This window comes from Lynx rufus, unplaced genomic scaffold (genome assembly GCF_022079265.1).
Source record: "Lynx rufus isolate CCGP_SWC_20201006 ecotype Redwood Valley unplaced genomic scaffold, mLynRuf1.p SCAF_10, whole genome shotgun sequence".
Lineage (NCBI taxonomy): Eukaryota > Metazoa > Chordata > Mammalia > Carnivora > Felidae > Lynx > Lynx rufus.
In genome coordinates this window covers 59855616-59870421 of record NW_025814824.1, presented here as the reverse complement: position 1 = coordinate 59870421, position 14806 = coordinate 59855616, and the positions used below count along the sequence as shown (strand labels likewise).

The following is a 14806-nucleotide window of genomic DNA, read 5'->3' as shown; positions in this document are numbered from 1 at the left end:
GACCAGTTGCTTGTTTTCTGTTTCTGAAGTGGAACAGAATATTTCCTTCAAGTCCTGGAGAGGACACAGAGAGAGCAGACATTGTCATTGTGACAGCACCCGTGGGAAAACGTGCCCACAGAGGAGGCTGTCTGTCTGTCCCCGGGTTCTTCCTGGGGAAGAACAGCAGGTCGTGCTTAGCAGCGTGTCTCCAGGAGAATCTGCGTCTCCCCTGGCCCCGTGGCTTTGTCCTCATAGTCAGCCGGGTGAGAACTGGGGTTGCTTTAGTCCCTAGGAAACAAGCCCCCTAATTAGCCAGCTTTTGCTGCTAAACAGCCCCAGGGCCTGCTGGTGCACAGCCATCAACGTTTATGTCTTGCTCACATTCCTTGTCGTGGCTGCGGGTTGGTTGGCTGTGGCTCTGCTCCGAACGTCATATGGGGACCCAGCTGGAGGAGCAGCCCCAGTGTGGACTGGGTCCATTCTTTGTGGCAGAGGGGATGAACGAGAGATTGAGCCAGGTACACAGTCCCTTTTAAAGCTTCTGTTCAGATGTGGCAGATGTCACATCTGCTTAAGTGCAGCCATGCCCGGCATCAGTGGGGTAGGGGACGTCTGCTGCCATCACAGGAGGCCAGGGGCCGGGATGCAGGATTTTGCTGTGGCTGTAATCCATAGTCTTTCCTATTGAGCCACTACTGTTGTGTAGCTTCTGTGTACAAGGCCTTACGTCAGGTCTGTACAGATGCACAGAAAACCAAAACAGAGAACGTCATTAAGCAAGAATGGGGTACAGTGTTAAGGAAGTGAGGGGTGTGCATGAGTTTGAGGAGAGGGAAGCTGCTTAGAACTGGGGAAAAACGAAGATGTTGCTGAGAAAGTGGCATTGGGGTTGAAGGATGGTGGATGAAGTAGTTCGAGCTCTTGGAAACAGGGAGGAAGACAGAAGGTAGGAAATGGTCAGATAGGAATTCAGGTAGGAGATGGCTCTTAAAGTTGCCCTCCTGATACTCTGGTTTTTCTGTGTATGTATTGTTCTATGTTGTCATATACATATCACGTATCAGGACTTTTTTCCTGCACACGTGTACACATATACATGCATATACATATGTATGTGTGTATATATATATATATTTCATGTTTCAAATGTGTACACAATTTTTAAGTATATACGTATTTAAAAAATACAATGAACTCAGGCTATGAACGCAGTCTATTATAGATGAGTTTTCAAAAGAGAGCCACAAAGAACCATGGAATTTTAAGAACATGCCACCACCCAGTTCTTCAGTCCCCCCTACAACATGCAGTACTGTCCAGCTCTTGTTTGCATACCTTCAGTGGTGTGGAGCTCACTACCATCAGACATCTATCTTTGGATTTCCCAGTATTTGAAAGTTCTTCCTTGTATTAAGCTGCATTCTGCCTCCCTGAAATGTCCACCCAGTGGTCCCACTTGTACTTCTTGGACACCCACAAGGCCCCTCTGCTCTCCACCAGCACTCCTTACTAGGAAGATTTAAGATTAAGGATCGTTGCCCCCATCTTCCATTTACCACATAGTTGATTGTGACAGAGTAGACTTCTTTTCTCTTATCCTTTTCTCTTTTTCCTTTTAGGGTCTTAGCAACCTGATGACGAGATGTTGGAAAAGTCAAGTCATGGATCATTTTTTTTTCGTGAAGAGTTGGAGAAACTGTTTGTAGATGACCCCTTTTGTATGTTTTTACAGATTAGATGCAAACTAGATTCGTATGCAGATGTAGTTTTTAGCAGGGCAAGCATTGGGAAACCAGACTGCATGTGGCTTTTTTATACTTTTGAAATGAACTGCTCCGTAAGAATTCTTTTTTAACTACTCCCTCCCAGGGAAGGTCACCTGGTGGTATATTTGTAATTCTAAAGGGCTGGAACAAGGCCTGTTTCAGCCTTGTGTCTTTACCTCATCTGTCTGTGACTGATTAGCAAAGCTCTGTGACTTAGTGTGTGTTGTAGAAGGAGGGAGAGAGTCCCGCCTTCATCCTCTGCCTTCTTGCTCTCTGACTCGCTGTGTGACCTGGATAGGCCCTTCCCCATTCTGGACCTTTGTCTCTAGCTGTTTGGACTAGCTGTTACCCGGGTCCCTTGGAGCCCTGCCATCCCAGAGTAAGATGGCCCTGTGGAAAAAATACAGGAAGTATAGTCTTAGCATTCGTTTTCAAAACTGCTCAAAACAGCTGCCACCGCTTCATACCAGAGTAGGTGTGGAGCTGGCCACAGCTCTTCTGTTCCTGCCATTTTCCCACCTTAAAGAGATGGAGTTCTAGATGGGACACTTTACCAGACTCCGGAGCCCCTTGGCTGGGTGCTTGGGGACCAAGGTGTCCCTTTGTCAACAAGCCCAGCATCCTCTAACCAGGTAAGCAGTAGACACCTGGCTTCTGGACATCAAACTGAAGAAATGGGGTCAGATGCTTCTTCCTCTGAGCTGTGGGATTAGAGTATTAGTAGAATACATTTTACTTAGAGACGTTTTGATCTCACCCAGAAATTAGGCTTGCTTTCTTTCTGTTCTTTCTTTTCTTTCTCTCTTGTTTCTTTCCTTTTCTTCTTTTCTCTCTTTTTTAAAAATATTTTTAATGTTTATTTACTTTTGAGAGAGAGAGAGAGCGAGCAAGCGCATGTGCGCAAGTTGGGGAGGGGCAGAGAGAGGGGGAGACACAGAATCCAAAGGTGTCAGCACACAGCCTGACACCAGGCTCGAATAAACTCACGAACCGTGAGATCATGACCTGAGCTGAAGTCAGAAGCTCAACCGACTGAGCCACCTAGGTGCCCCTCTTTTCTTTTCTTTCTTTCAGTGAGACGAGTATTTATTATCTGACTGAAAAAATAGACTCCCCTGGGTGATTAAAAATTTTTTTAAGTCAGAATTGGGATCTCACTTGTGTCTTGTCCTTAAAGTTCATGAAGTGCTTTTCTGTCTGTGGCCTCTTCACAACTCCAGCACGGCAGGCAGGGTGAACACGGATGTCCCAACCCCCTTTGCAGATGAAGAAACCAGGCTCCGAGAGGGAGGCGCTTGCCCAAGGTCCGAGGGCCTCCAAGAAGGACCAGAACTTGGGGCACCCTTTCCATGCCATGGTGCTGCTTCTTGGGATAATCTCATGGCTATGGAAAGGAAGGGGCTTCAGGGACTCTCCTCCTGGTCCCTCTCAGCTTTTACAGCATACTCCCATACCCCTCCCCCCTAGGTATCACATTCTGGTATCCTTTTTGGAATTGCATTTTCTCCCTTTGAGCCTGGCCGTTCCGTATCTGAAATATTGGGGTGGCATCACCCTGATGTACTACATGGCAGGAGCAGAGCCTGAAAATCCAGAAATATGAGGTCCATTTGGGGATTCATCCCTGGCTTGCTGCCTGACTCCAAGCAAGTCCCCTCACCTTCTGGACCTCCGTTTCCTCATTTGAGTAAGAAGGCAACGAAACTAGATGGGTAGTTTGCAAACTTTAAAACATTGGAACCCCTTTCTTTGAATAAAATCAGAGTTGAAACTGATTAACTGGAAGCTGTGCCTGTGTGTTGGAAGTTGGGGCTGCGGAGGGTCTGCTCACATCCCTCCCTACTCAGCGCCCCTACCCCCCTCCCCGTACTGCAGGGTTTTTGTACCCAAGGTCTGTGGCTGAGTCTCCGTGTGATTTGCATAGTTGGGAAAAGACTTGGTAAGGCACTTACAGTGCCTTCACTTACAGTGAAACTGTCAGAAGTAGGGATGCTGTGGCCCTGGAGAAGGTACTAGAACAACATGCATGTGCTGATAAGCACATCCAGCAAAATCCATTGACTCACCTTACATTTGCCCAAAACAGTTGGAGAGCTGGGTCTAGATGCAGAGAGCAGGGCAGATGGAGCGCTTGGGTGACAGAGCTGAACATCAAAACCACAGGGGGCTGGGTTAGCATCGTAATGATGTGCAAAATAATAATAATAATATTGCACTATCTGAAATTTTCACCAAAAAAAAGGCAGATTAAGAGGATTGTTCCAACCTAATGACTTTTTTTGCACTAGGAGAGCCCCCAGACCCCTCCCAGGGCTGAAAGAAAGGGTGCTGTTACCATTCAGAAACATGGTGCCCCCAGGAACTGGGTTTTCTGCCCTATTTTCATAGATGTGCTGATATCACATGACCCATGCACCTGAAAATAAATGTTTTTAAGGACAGTCTTTGTGGTCTGTTTGTCCTGGGAACACTGCTGTGGGTGGGCGCAGGTCCCACTGATAGGTCTCCACTACCGCTGACCATCTTGTCCTTTCCTCATCCACATCAGCTACTTTAGTCCTAATCCTCCTTCCTCTCACACCTGAGTTCTCGTCACAGCCCCACTTGGACAGCCTGCGTGAAATTTTTAACCAGTCCTAATCACCTCCTACCAGCCTGATCCTTCTAACTCCCCTGGAACTCATGTCTCCTGCTGGATACGCATCCCAGTATTTCATTCATTCAGCTTAGCTGTGCCCTCTGTCATCTCCTGCATGCACACGGAGTGGCGTTTTCCAGAGGCCAGAAGGGTGCAGACACCGGCAGGATGAAGATGGGTGGGAACTGGGCTGTCAGGCGAGACTCCAGTGGGGAAGATGAGGTTGCTGTCCTGCCAGGCAGCACAACGTGTCTGCTTGGTGATCAGAGCAGGGGGAGATCAGAGAAGACTTCCCGGAAGAGGAAGCATCTATGCTGCGGACTGGAGTGGGTATGGGGGATTCTGGGCCAGGGAAACAGCATGCGAAAGGAGCAGGGACGCAGAAGTGCAGGGTGGCTTGTGAAGGCGAGTAGTGAGCTGTGACCGGTTGCCTGGAGCTGTGGTGGCAGGTGGGGGGAGCAGTCTTAGGCCACACCCCTAAATGCCACCTGGCATTTGGGAGGAGGAGGTTGGACCTGATGCTCCAAGCGGTGGGCAGCCTGACTCACAGTCTCCTGTTTATAACTGGGATTAAGGGAGACCGTTCGAAAGCCAATGTTCAATCCCAAAACCTAACCACTTCCCACCATACACAAAAAGTCCAATTTTTAGTCAAAATGGACTTTTTCTTCAGATTTTATGGTAAAAATTAATCCTATGTCTTTTAAAAAACATTGCCCTCCCTACTCCCCCAGGATGGATGACACAAGAAAAATTAATAAGAACGAGCAAATCAATCGACAGTGAACAGTCCCCTCTAATGAATTTCCTCATTCCCAGCCTTTGCCAGGGCCTCCTGAACGTTAAATCAGAGAATGATTATTATATGATATTTTAATTAATTAAAGGAAGTGAAAGTGGCCTGGCGTCTGTAGCTGAATAATGAATTCAGAAGGTGGGAGCCTGTCACCCAGGACAGAGCAGATAGCAGTGATTGCCCATGCTTGGCTTGGTGGGACTGACTTTGTCTCCTGGAGTGTGGACTTTACAGTCAGGGCTCCCTCTGAGTTCAGGTGCAAGTACATCAGGGGCAGCCAGGAGGCAAAGCAATCTGTCTCCTTTCACTATGGCTGTCTTCCTCATGCCTAAATCTCCCTCAGGGCAGTGGCTGGTTGTCGAGGGAAGAGGAAAAATCATTGGGGGGGTGGGGATGGTGTGCAGAAGCTTCTCTTCTCTCCACTCATAAACCCACCCACCACACACATTTGCAGACCACCAACCTTGCTCGGTGCTGAGGGTCTGCTGCCACTCACAGCCCCCCCCCCCAAGTCGCTGGTGGCACCAAGCCACCAGCTGCTGTAGGTGCCATAGTTGTCCCTCAGGTAGAATGGGCATTAGCTTTGGAGTTGAAGACTCAGAAGCAAGGTCAAGCTGCACCATAGTCTGTAGGTCTGGGTCACTTCCTCCACTTTCAGAGCCTGTAATTCCTGGTCGGTCCTGCTGCCCAGAGCCTGTGTGAGCAAGTGGACATGCTCAGTCCACTCTGGAGGGGATGCTGAGGGCTGGGTGCCAGGTGGCAGGGGCTCAGGGAGACAGGTCAGACATGCTGGGGGGGCTTGTGGAAGACACCATCCAGTGGGACAAAAAGTGAGACCCATTTCATTATATGCTGGCAAAAAAGAGCTGGCACAGAACAAAACTAAATGAAGGGTGGGCCTTATGAGCTCAAAGGGTCCAGAGATGGCTGATTAAGACGGTCAGAGAAAGCATCCTGGAGGAGATGGGCCCTCAGTAGGGGTCTGAGAAAATGGGCTGGGTTTGGATAGGAAAGAAGAAAGGAGGAAGGAATAACATAAGCAAAGCTGGAAGGTGGGGCGCAAATGGCCCATGAGAGGGTTAAACTCTAAAAATATCTCTGCGAGGAACATCACACACACCCGCCTGGAGGTGTCATGTGTGTTAGAGCTGGGATGAGCTATCTGCTGAAAACTGGGGACCTCTCCCCAGTGTCAAAATGTCCTTGTAACTACATTTCCCAGCCTCCTTTGGCACCTTGGTTGGGTCAGGTCATTTGGGCCAGTGGACTGAATGGAAGCGATGTGTTCCATGCCGAGTCCAGGGCTTTAAAGAAGTAGGTGGGCCCTCTCCACACTTTTGTCCCCATCTACCAGCTGACATGGAGGTCTCTGAGGCCCCACGCGGGGGTTTTCATTTGGGTCTATAGACCCCTAGGGATTCTGTAGATGGATTCATGGGTCTGTGAGCCCCATGAAAGTGTGCAGAAGTTTAAAAACAATTTTTTTAATGTTTATTTATTTTTGAGAGAGGGAGGGACAGAGAGAGAGAGAGAGAGAGAGCGTGAGTACGGGAGGGGCAGAGAGAGAGGGAGACAGAGAATCCAAAGCAGGCTTGGCGTGTCAGCACAAAGCCTGACGTGGGGCTCAAACTCATGAATTGGGAGATTGTGACCTGAGTCGAAGTTAGGCGCTCAACTGACTGAGCCACCCAGGAGCCCCAAAAGTGTTCAGAATTTTATGTGGATGGGCACGGGCGCAGTTTTTTCTAGTAGCTTTCATTGGCTTTTCGGAAGAATACATAACATAAATGGTTAAGAACCATTGCTGACAGTGGAGCCACAAGATGGAAGGAATCTGTGCCTCTGAATCTCCATGTGGGAGATAAGTGCCAATTAACTGGACACCTGCATTAGATTATTACAAGAAATTAACCATCGTTATTTATTAACCACTCGTTAACCACTGGTTAATTGCTTAACCAAGATTAAGTAAGAAATAAACAGTTGTTGCGTTGACCCCCTCAAACTTGGCGTTTATTGTGGTACTAAAGTTAGGCTGGGACACGTGGGAAGAGTATGTGGCTGGGGGCCAGGAATCTGTACTTCAGGCCACGCTCTGGCACCACGGAGTCCCATGGCCTTGGACAGGTTACTTGGTCCACCCCTCTACCTAAGTGAGTGGGGAGTCCGGGGCCTCTCCAAGGCCCTCATAATGTGCCTCCTTGCTTTCCTCCCAAGGTCCTCCAATTCTAGGATTAATGTATAGATCCCAGGGGTTTGAGGGGATTAAGTGGTGCTCCCAATCTACAGTAGTCTGGCTTCGACCCGTACCCTTCTACACAAACTGCTCTTACCAAGTCTCGAGGGAACCCTGAGGCTTCAGCCAGGGCACACTTCTCTGTCCTCTTACCTGACCTCTTGGAAGCACTTGACTCTGCCGAGGGCTCCCTCCCTTTGCAAACTCACTCCTTCCTTGGCTTCTTGACTCCTGCCTCTCAGGTCTTTTCCTCATGGTTCTCAGCTGCTTCTCCTTAGTGCCCTTTATGGAATTCTCATTCTTCACTCACCGATGTTGGCATTATCAGGATCAAGCTATCCTTCTTCTCCCAGCAATCTGTTGTCAACATGGCAGCTCCCGTGATACTTTTAAAACGTGTCAGATCATGTCCCTGCTCTGTTCAAAAACCTCTGATGGCTCCTTCATCATGCAGAGTAAAGGCCCCAATTGGCACAGTGACCTTCAAGGCTCTAATTGCCCTTACCCCAAGACCCTCTACTTCTCTATCTCCATCTCTAGCCTTTGCTTGCTCCACTCTGGCTCCTTGCTTCCAGCCTTTGTGTTCTCTGAGCCCCCAAGATGTGCTCCATCCAGCCTCAGGGCCTTTGCACCTGCCATTTCCATAACTCTTGTAGTCCTTTGTCATCTCTTCAGTGAAACCATCTCTGAGCACCTTATTGAAAACTATAATTCCAACCCCACCCTACCCACGTTCCCTATTCTCCTTCCCAGCTAGACTTTTCTTTTATCCATCTGACAGACTGTTTCACTTATTTTACTTGTGGTCAGCCTCCCCCATCAGGGAAAAGGTCCAGGACTGGTATTTAGCTCCCTACTGTGTCCCCAGCACCTGGAATAATAGTTCCTAGCACATGGTCAGCACTGAATACAAAGTGTTGAATAAACGAGCAAATAAATGAATTCAGCACCTTGTCCCCAAATCTGCCCCTCCAGCTAGGTTCCCTTTCATACTGCTAGCACTAGTGCCACTTGGTCCCCAGCTGGGAGAATGGGTCACTGTAACTTCACTCTCCTTTTGCCACAATCTGTCACCACACCTGAAAGCCCACCTGTGGGCTGCCAGGATCTGCCACCCGTCCTCACACCTGGCTCAGGTCAGCATCACTTTGGCAGTGTCATCAGCTCAAGGCCGACCCCCCAACCCATCCTCCCACTGAAGCATAACCAGCTTTAGAAACTACAATATGATTCTATCACTTTCCTTGGGAAGCCCTCATGGCTTCCCACTGCTGGACAGCATGTGAACTTCCTTGTCGGGCCTACAGCCCTTCATAATCCAGCCCCTGCCTCCTCTCAGGCCTTTCTTCCCAGGCTTGTCCTTTCCACACACCATTCCTCACACCCTCCATACTGTCTCACAAACCCCAGGCCCTTCTCCCAGAAACATGCTTCCTGTGTCTGCCTGGTTACCTCCTTTTCATCCAACAGATCCCCTGCCCCTCCCTTGGGCCTCTCCCTTGGGCCGAGTGGGGTGCAGTAGAGTCAGGACACCTGAGTTTGAATCCTGGCTCCACTTAATAGCTGAACACAGGGGCGCCTGGGTGGCTCAGTCGGTTGAGCAGCCGACTTCGGCCCAGGTCATGATCTCAAGGTCTGTGAGTTCGAGTCCCACATCGGGCTCTGTGCTGACAGCTCAGAGCCTGGAGCCTGTTTCAGATTCTGTGTCTCCCTCTCTCTGACCCTCCCCCGTTCATGCTTTGTCTCTCTCTGTCTCAAAAATAAATAAACGTTAAAAAAAATAATAAAAAAAAATAGCTGAACACCTCTGGGCCTCCACATTTATTTAGCAAGTGGAATGCTAATAATAAGTACCTTGTGGGTGGTTAGAAGCATTCCATGAGTCCATATATGTTACTATAGGTGCCTTATAAATATTGTGTCGGCCTAATGTTCTTTCTTTCTTTCCGTGACCTCATGGCCTCTGTGCTTCTACTTACCACAGAACTTTCATCTCATTTGGGAATAGTCTCCCTGCCACACTGTGAGCTCCTGCAGGGTCAGGACTGCCTCATTCAACTCTCTTTCCCCACAACCTGCCTAGAACTGGCACCTGAGCCTGTTTTTTCCCCCACAAAGAATGAATGATCCAAGCAAATTAACTAACAAGGTGACCACCAGAGGTCAGCCTCACACCCAGAATAGAGTCAACCCAAACTATACTTCTTTAAAAGGCCTGGGGTCTGGGATCCGGGATCTGATCAAGGGTAGCCTTGGTGGATTCAGCAGAGAAGCAGGGTGTTTGATCTTGTTCAACAGCATTGCTATGGGCTCTTGAGGTTTCAAGGTGTGGTTAGACACTGGCCCCCTTTCTGGCCCCTAGTGTATGCCTGAGAAAATGAGTCCAAATGAGCTGCAGGCTAAACCTCTCAGTTCCCACTTCCTCATCTAAAAAGGGGCCAGCCCACTGCCTACTTTACGAGATTGTGAGGCTTTGGTGGCGTGTGAAGACGACTGGCAGAGATCGTGCTCCACAGAGGAGGTGCTTGGTGCAAATTTGTTGAATGGGTGGTGGCCCAGAATTGCAACATCTAGGACCAAGTGAAATCCTGCCTTTAACGCTGTCCAGGTCAGGCTCCTGCTCACACCTCCCACAACCAGAGCAATGACAGAGGACAGAGGGGCCTTGGTGGCTCGGCTGACTAGGAATCTGACCTGACTCCTCAGTCTCAGAATTTCAGGGATCGGAAGTGAGACCTATTAGATTGTCTTTTCGCAGTCCCACCCACACTGGGACACCTTCTGACAGTCCCTCTTGGTTTAGAAGTAGAGAACAAATGAGGAACCAGGCTGAAAACATTAGGATGCTACTTGTTAGTCAGTAGAGACCCCCACCCACCCAGCCACCCGCCCCCTCCCACCTCCCCCCACCAATGGCCTCCACGAGAAATAGGTAAAAGGTGTGCATTGCAAGGGCAGTCAGGGTCACCCTAGCCTTAGACAAATGGTGCAGAAAGTAGGCCCTAGTAAGGGGAGAAGAGGGGTCTGTTTGGGCCTCAGGAAGCAGTTTCTGGCCCACTCCCAAAGACACATGACAAAGTCACCTCGATGCCTCGGTGAGATAACAGGACATTAGAGATGACAACCAACGCTGTGCATTTCCAAGACTGAGTGGACCGGGAAGTATGGGGACTCGTGAGGTCTAGAAAGATGGAAGACGAAGAGAGAGAGGATCAGCATTGTTTCTGTACCGTGGTCTGGCTGACTTGGAATTTCTCCCTTCAGATGAGGAATGAGGTCAGAAGACTAACAATAAATACATTGAACTCTGAGGTGTGAAAGTCTGGAAACCCCTAGTATGTCAGAATGGCCCTGATGCTGGGCTTTGCTGGAGGGGCAGTGTGTTTGGGTAGAGGCTGGGTGACAATGTGGAAGCCCTGAAATGGGAACCTAAATGAACTTGCTCTAGGCAGGAGGCAGGGCTTTTCTCTATGGGCCTTCAAGTTGCACTTTGTCACTCAGCCAAGAGAAAACAAAAATGCAACTAGAAATATTGGGGAGGGGACTTTTGTACCTGGCTGGGGGTTGACTGGATGCCCACCTGGGTCCCTTCCATCCCCACGACTCTAAAATTTTCAGTTGTAACAGAATATTGACCCAAAGTTCATTTGCAAATGGAATTATGAGTATTTTTTATTTAATTTTTAATTGAAATTAATTCACATATCATAAAATTCATCCTTTTATGTGAATCGCTGTGCAATTCAGCACTTTTTAGTATGTTCACAAAGCTGTACAACTCTCACTACTATCCAACTTCAGAACCCTTCAAAACTTCCCAAAAAGAAATCCTATACCCATTGGCAGTTACTCCCCCTTCTCTCCTCCCCCAATACCCGGCAACCACGGATGTACTTTGGGTCTCTGGATTTGCCTATTCTGGACATCTCCTATAAATGGAATCATACAATATGTGGCCTTGTATGTCTGGCTTCTTCCACTCAGCCTAATGTTTTCAAGGTCCATCCATGTAGAATGTGTCAGTACTTCATTCCTTTTATGGCTGAGTAGTACAAGGAATATTCCATGGAAACATTTCACTTATCCACTCACTCACTAACTGATGGACACTTGGGTTGTTTACTTTAAAGGAATGGTTATATAAATGCATTCTTTGCCCACTCCTTCCCTCAAATGAAGAAAAATCAGTAACAAAATGTAGGGTAAGCAAGCGAAACAGCCTGATAACTGGTAATTTAAAAAGGAAAAGCATCCTTAATTTTTAGGTTAAGTCACTGAAAAATGGGGCTAAGATTTGGCATCCACCTAGTTCGAAACTCCTAACGCCTTCCCATCCTATGTCTAAGCCATCAGGTTAATCCACTGGGAAGTTCTTGGATCAGAAGGAAGAACTGAAAGCCACTGTCCAGGTGGTTTTCAATGTATTTTCTAGACTCCCAAGATTTCATGGAAGTAACTCAGGGCCACCAAGGGGGCTGGGACCAAAGGGCAGGTGGGTAGAACTTTGAGCCCAGTCCCCAACCCTGCTTTAACTAGAGCAGCTCTCATTTCAATTGCTTTATTTGGTGAGCTTCCCTCAAAGAGTTCATTTGGGACAAATAAAGTGGGGGCTGGGGCTAAAAAATGATTTGGCAACCGCTGGTCTAGGTGATTATGGAATTCCTGGACTGGAGGAGGGTCTCTGTGGTGGCCATTCTTATGAGTTCTTCTGAGGAATCTTGATGGTAACTGTCTTCACCTCGGTGTAGGCCTTGAGCCCATCCTCCCCCAGCTCCCTCCCATTGCCAGATTCCTTAAACCCTCCAAATGGCGTGTGGCAGGTGACAATGTTGTAGGTGTTTACCCACACTGTGCCAGCCTGGAGTGCCTGTGTGAAGTACATGGCTTTGTCCAGGTCCCGAGTGAACACGGCGGCAGCCAAGCCATATCTGGTATTGTTGGCCCTCTCGATCACCTCCTCCATCTTCTTGAATTTAAACAGGGGCTGCACAGGCCCAAAGATCTCCTCTCTGGCGATCCTCATGTCATCCTGCACACCACCAAAGACCGTGGGCTTGATGAAGAAACCACGCTCCCCCAAACGCTCCCCACCGCAGAGAAGTTTTGCCCCCTCCTTCTGGCCAAGCCGGATATAGCTCAGGATTCGTTCGAATTGCTCCTTGTCCACCTGGGGCCCCTGCTGAGTGTCCAGCTCAAAGGGGTTCCCGACTCTTCTCTGCTTAGCCTTCTCCACAGTTCTCTCGAGAAACTCATCGTAGATGGATTCTTCGACGAAGGTCCGGGAGCCTGCACAGCAGCACTGGCCCATGTTGAAGAATAGGGCTTCGTGGCACTGCTCCACAGCATGGCCCAGGTCAGCGTCGGCCAACACGATGCTGGGGCTCTTCCCGCCCAGCTCCAGGGTGACTCTCTTCAGGTTGGAATCGCCAGCCGCCTTCTGGATCAGGTGGCCCACCTCAGTGGAGCCGGTGAAGGCAACTTTGTCAATATCCATGTGCTGGGCGATGGCCGCTCCTGCCGTCGGGCCATAGCCAGTGATGATGTTCACCACCCCAGGGGGAAAGCCCGCCTCTTTAATGAGGGAGGCCAAGTACAGGGCAGAAAGGGGGGTCTGCTCTGCCACCTTCATGACCACAGTGTTGCCTGTGGCAAGCGCTGGGGCGAGCTTCCAGCCCTGCATGACCAAGGGGAAGTTCCATGGGATTATCTGGCCACAGACACCAACAGGCTCGTGCCGGGTGAAGCAGAAATGCTCGCCATCCATAGGGATGGTCTTGCCGTGCCACTTGTCGGCCCAGCCGGCAAAGTACCGGTATACTTTGATGACCTCATCCAGGTCCAAGACATAAGACTCCTGGAAAGGCTTCCCGTTGTCCAAGGTCTCCAGTGAGGCCAGGTAGACACGATCCCGCTCCACAAGGTCAGCCAGGCGGTTCAGCAGCCGGCCCCGCTCTGAAGCATCCATCCGGCGCCACGGAGACCCCAGGCGGAAGGCCTCACGGGCTGCTTTCACAGCCCGATCCACATCAGCCCGGTCCCCTTCAGCCACGTGGCCAATGACCTCTCCCGTGGTGGGGTTCACTGTTGGGAAGGTCTTCTTGCTGGCTGCATCTTGCCACTCATTGTTGATGAACAGCTGGTTGTAGCGGATGTCTGGATTCAGGACGGGGCTGGGGAGGGCGGCTGCCGAAGAGTATGGGGCAGTCCTGCCATAGAGGCAGAGCAGTCGGGGCACAGGCACCAGGAAGCGCAGCATGCTCACGACTCTGGAGGGGGACAGGGGGAACCAGAGTGAACGGGTGACAGGGGACAAAGTGGTCCCCCAAAGGCCCACCAGCTAAGATGTTCCAAGATGCTAGCATAAAGGGGTGTCACTTCTAAAAACATGGATTGTAAGGGGTACAAAGGCCCTAAAGAACTCTGGCCCATCTCCTTCATGTCCCATCTTTCCCCCAGCTCACTCCCTCACCTCTTCTGGGTCTTGGGTCAAATGTCACCTGCTCAGCAAGGCCTCCCCTGACTGCCCTTTGTAAAATTTACAAAAGTGCAACTTTTCTCACCTCCAGCACTCTGTCCCCTACCCTGTGCCTTATTTCTCCCCATCTGACACACCAGATAGTATATTTACACAGTCACATGTTTATTGTCTGCCTCTCCCCAATAAAACATCAGCTCTGAGAGAGCCGACATTTTTTTCCCCTGCTTTGCTGTGTCCCTGATACCTCGAAGAATGCCTGCTACAGAGCAGCTGCCCAACAGCTAGTTATTCAGTGATATACATCAAAATTTCCACAAAGACTGTTCACGATTTGACCTAATAATGGGTAGAAACCAAGGGACTGACAGACAGAGTTACCTCTGAAACAGGGGCTTGCTTCACTTTACCTCTGTGCCTCAGTTTCCTCTTATGTGAAAGGCCTCACGGGGCTACACTGAACAGAGCTGTGCACATAAAAAGCATGGTAAGCCTCCACCCCAGTATATCAGAGCTGGCCTCAGACACTGGCCCAGCCGGACCCAGGGCAAAGGTCTCAATTTCCCAGGAGTGCAGCAAGTCTGGTAGCAGCTGGGAAGAAGGGCCTGCTTATTCTTGCCTACAACTCTGAAAACAGGGCAGACTTTATTAAAACAACTAAAGGGGCACTTGGGTGGCTCCATCGGTTAAGCATCGACTCTTGATTTCGGTTCAGGCCATGATCTCACAGTTCGTGAGTTTGAGCCCCTCATGGGGCTCTGCACTGACAGCACGGAGCCTGCTTGGGATCCCTCTCTGCCCCTCCCCTCTTCCAGCTTGCTCTCACTCTCTCTCTCTCTCAAAATAAATAAATAAATGTAAAAAAACCACTTTTTAAACCAACTATAAAATTAAGACAGTATATAAAATTTAT

General features: G+C 49.4%; 1 protein-coding gene across 1 annotated transcript; it reads right to left on the bottom strand.

Annotated features, from left to right (window-relative positions):
* Positions 1-12114: 12114 nt before the first annotated feature.
* ALDH1B1 (aldehyde dehydrogenase 1 family member B1) lies at positions 12115-13674 on the bottom strand. Its single transcript, XM_047098979.1, has one exon. The coding sequence runs from the start codon at positions 13672-13674 to the stop codon at positions 12115-12117; it is 1560 nt and encodes a 519-aa protein (XP_046954935.1).
* Positions 13675-14806: the final 1132 nt, after the last annotated feature.

Excerpts from the sequence above, each read along its gene's own strand:
- ALDH1B1 (XM_047098979.1), bottom strand. The coding sequence starts at position 13,674 with ATGCTGCGCTTCCTGGTGCCTGTGCCCCGACTGCTCTGCCTCTATGGC.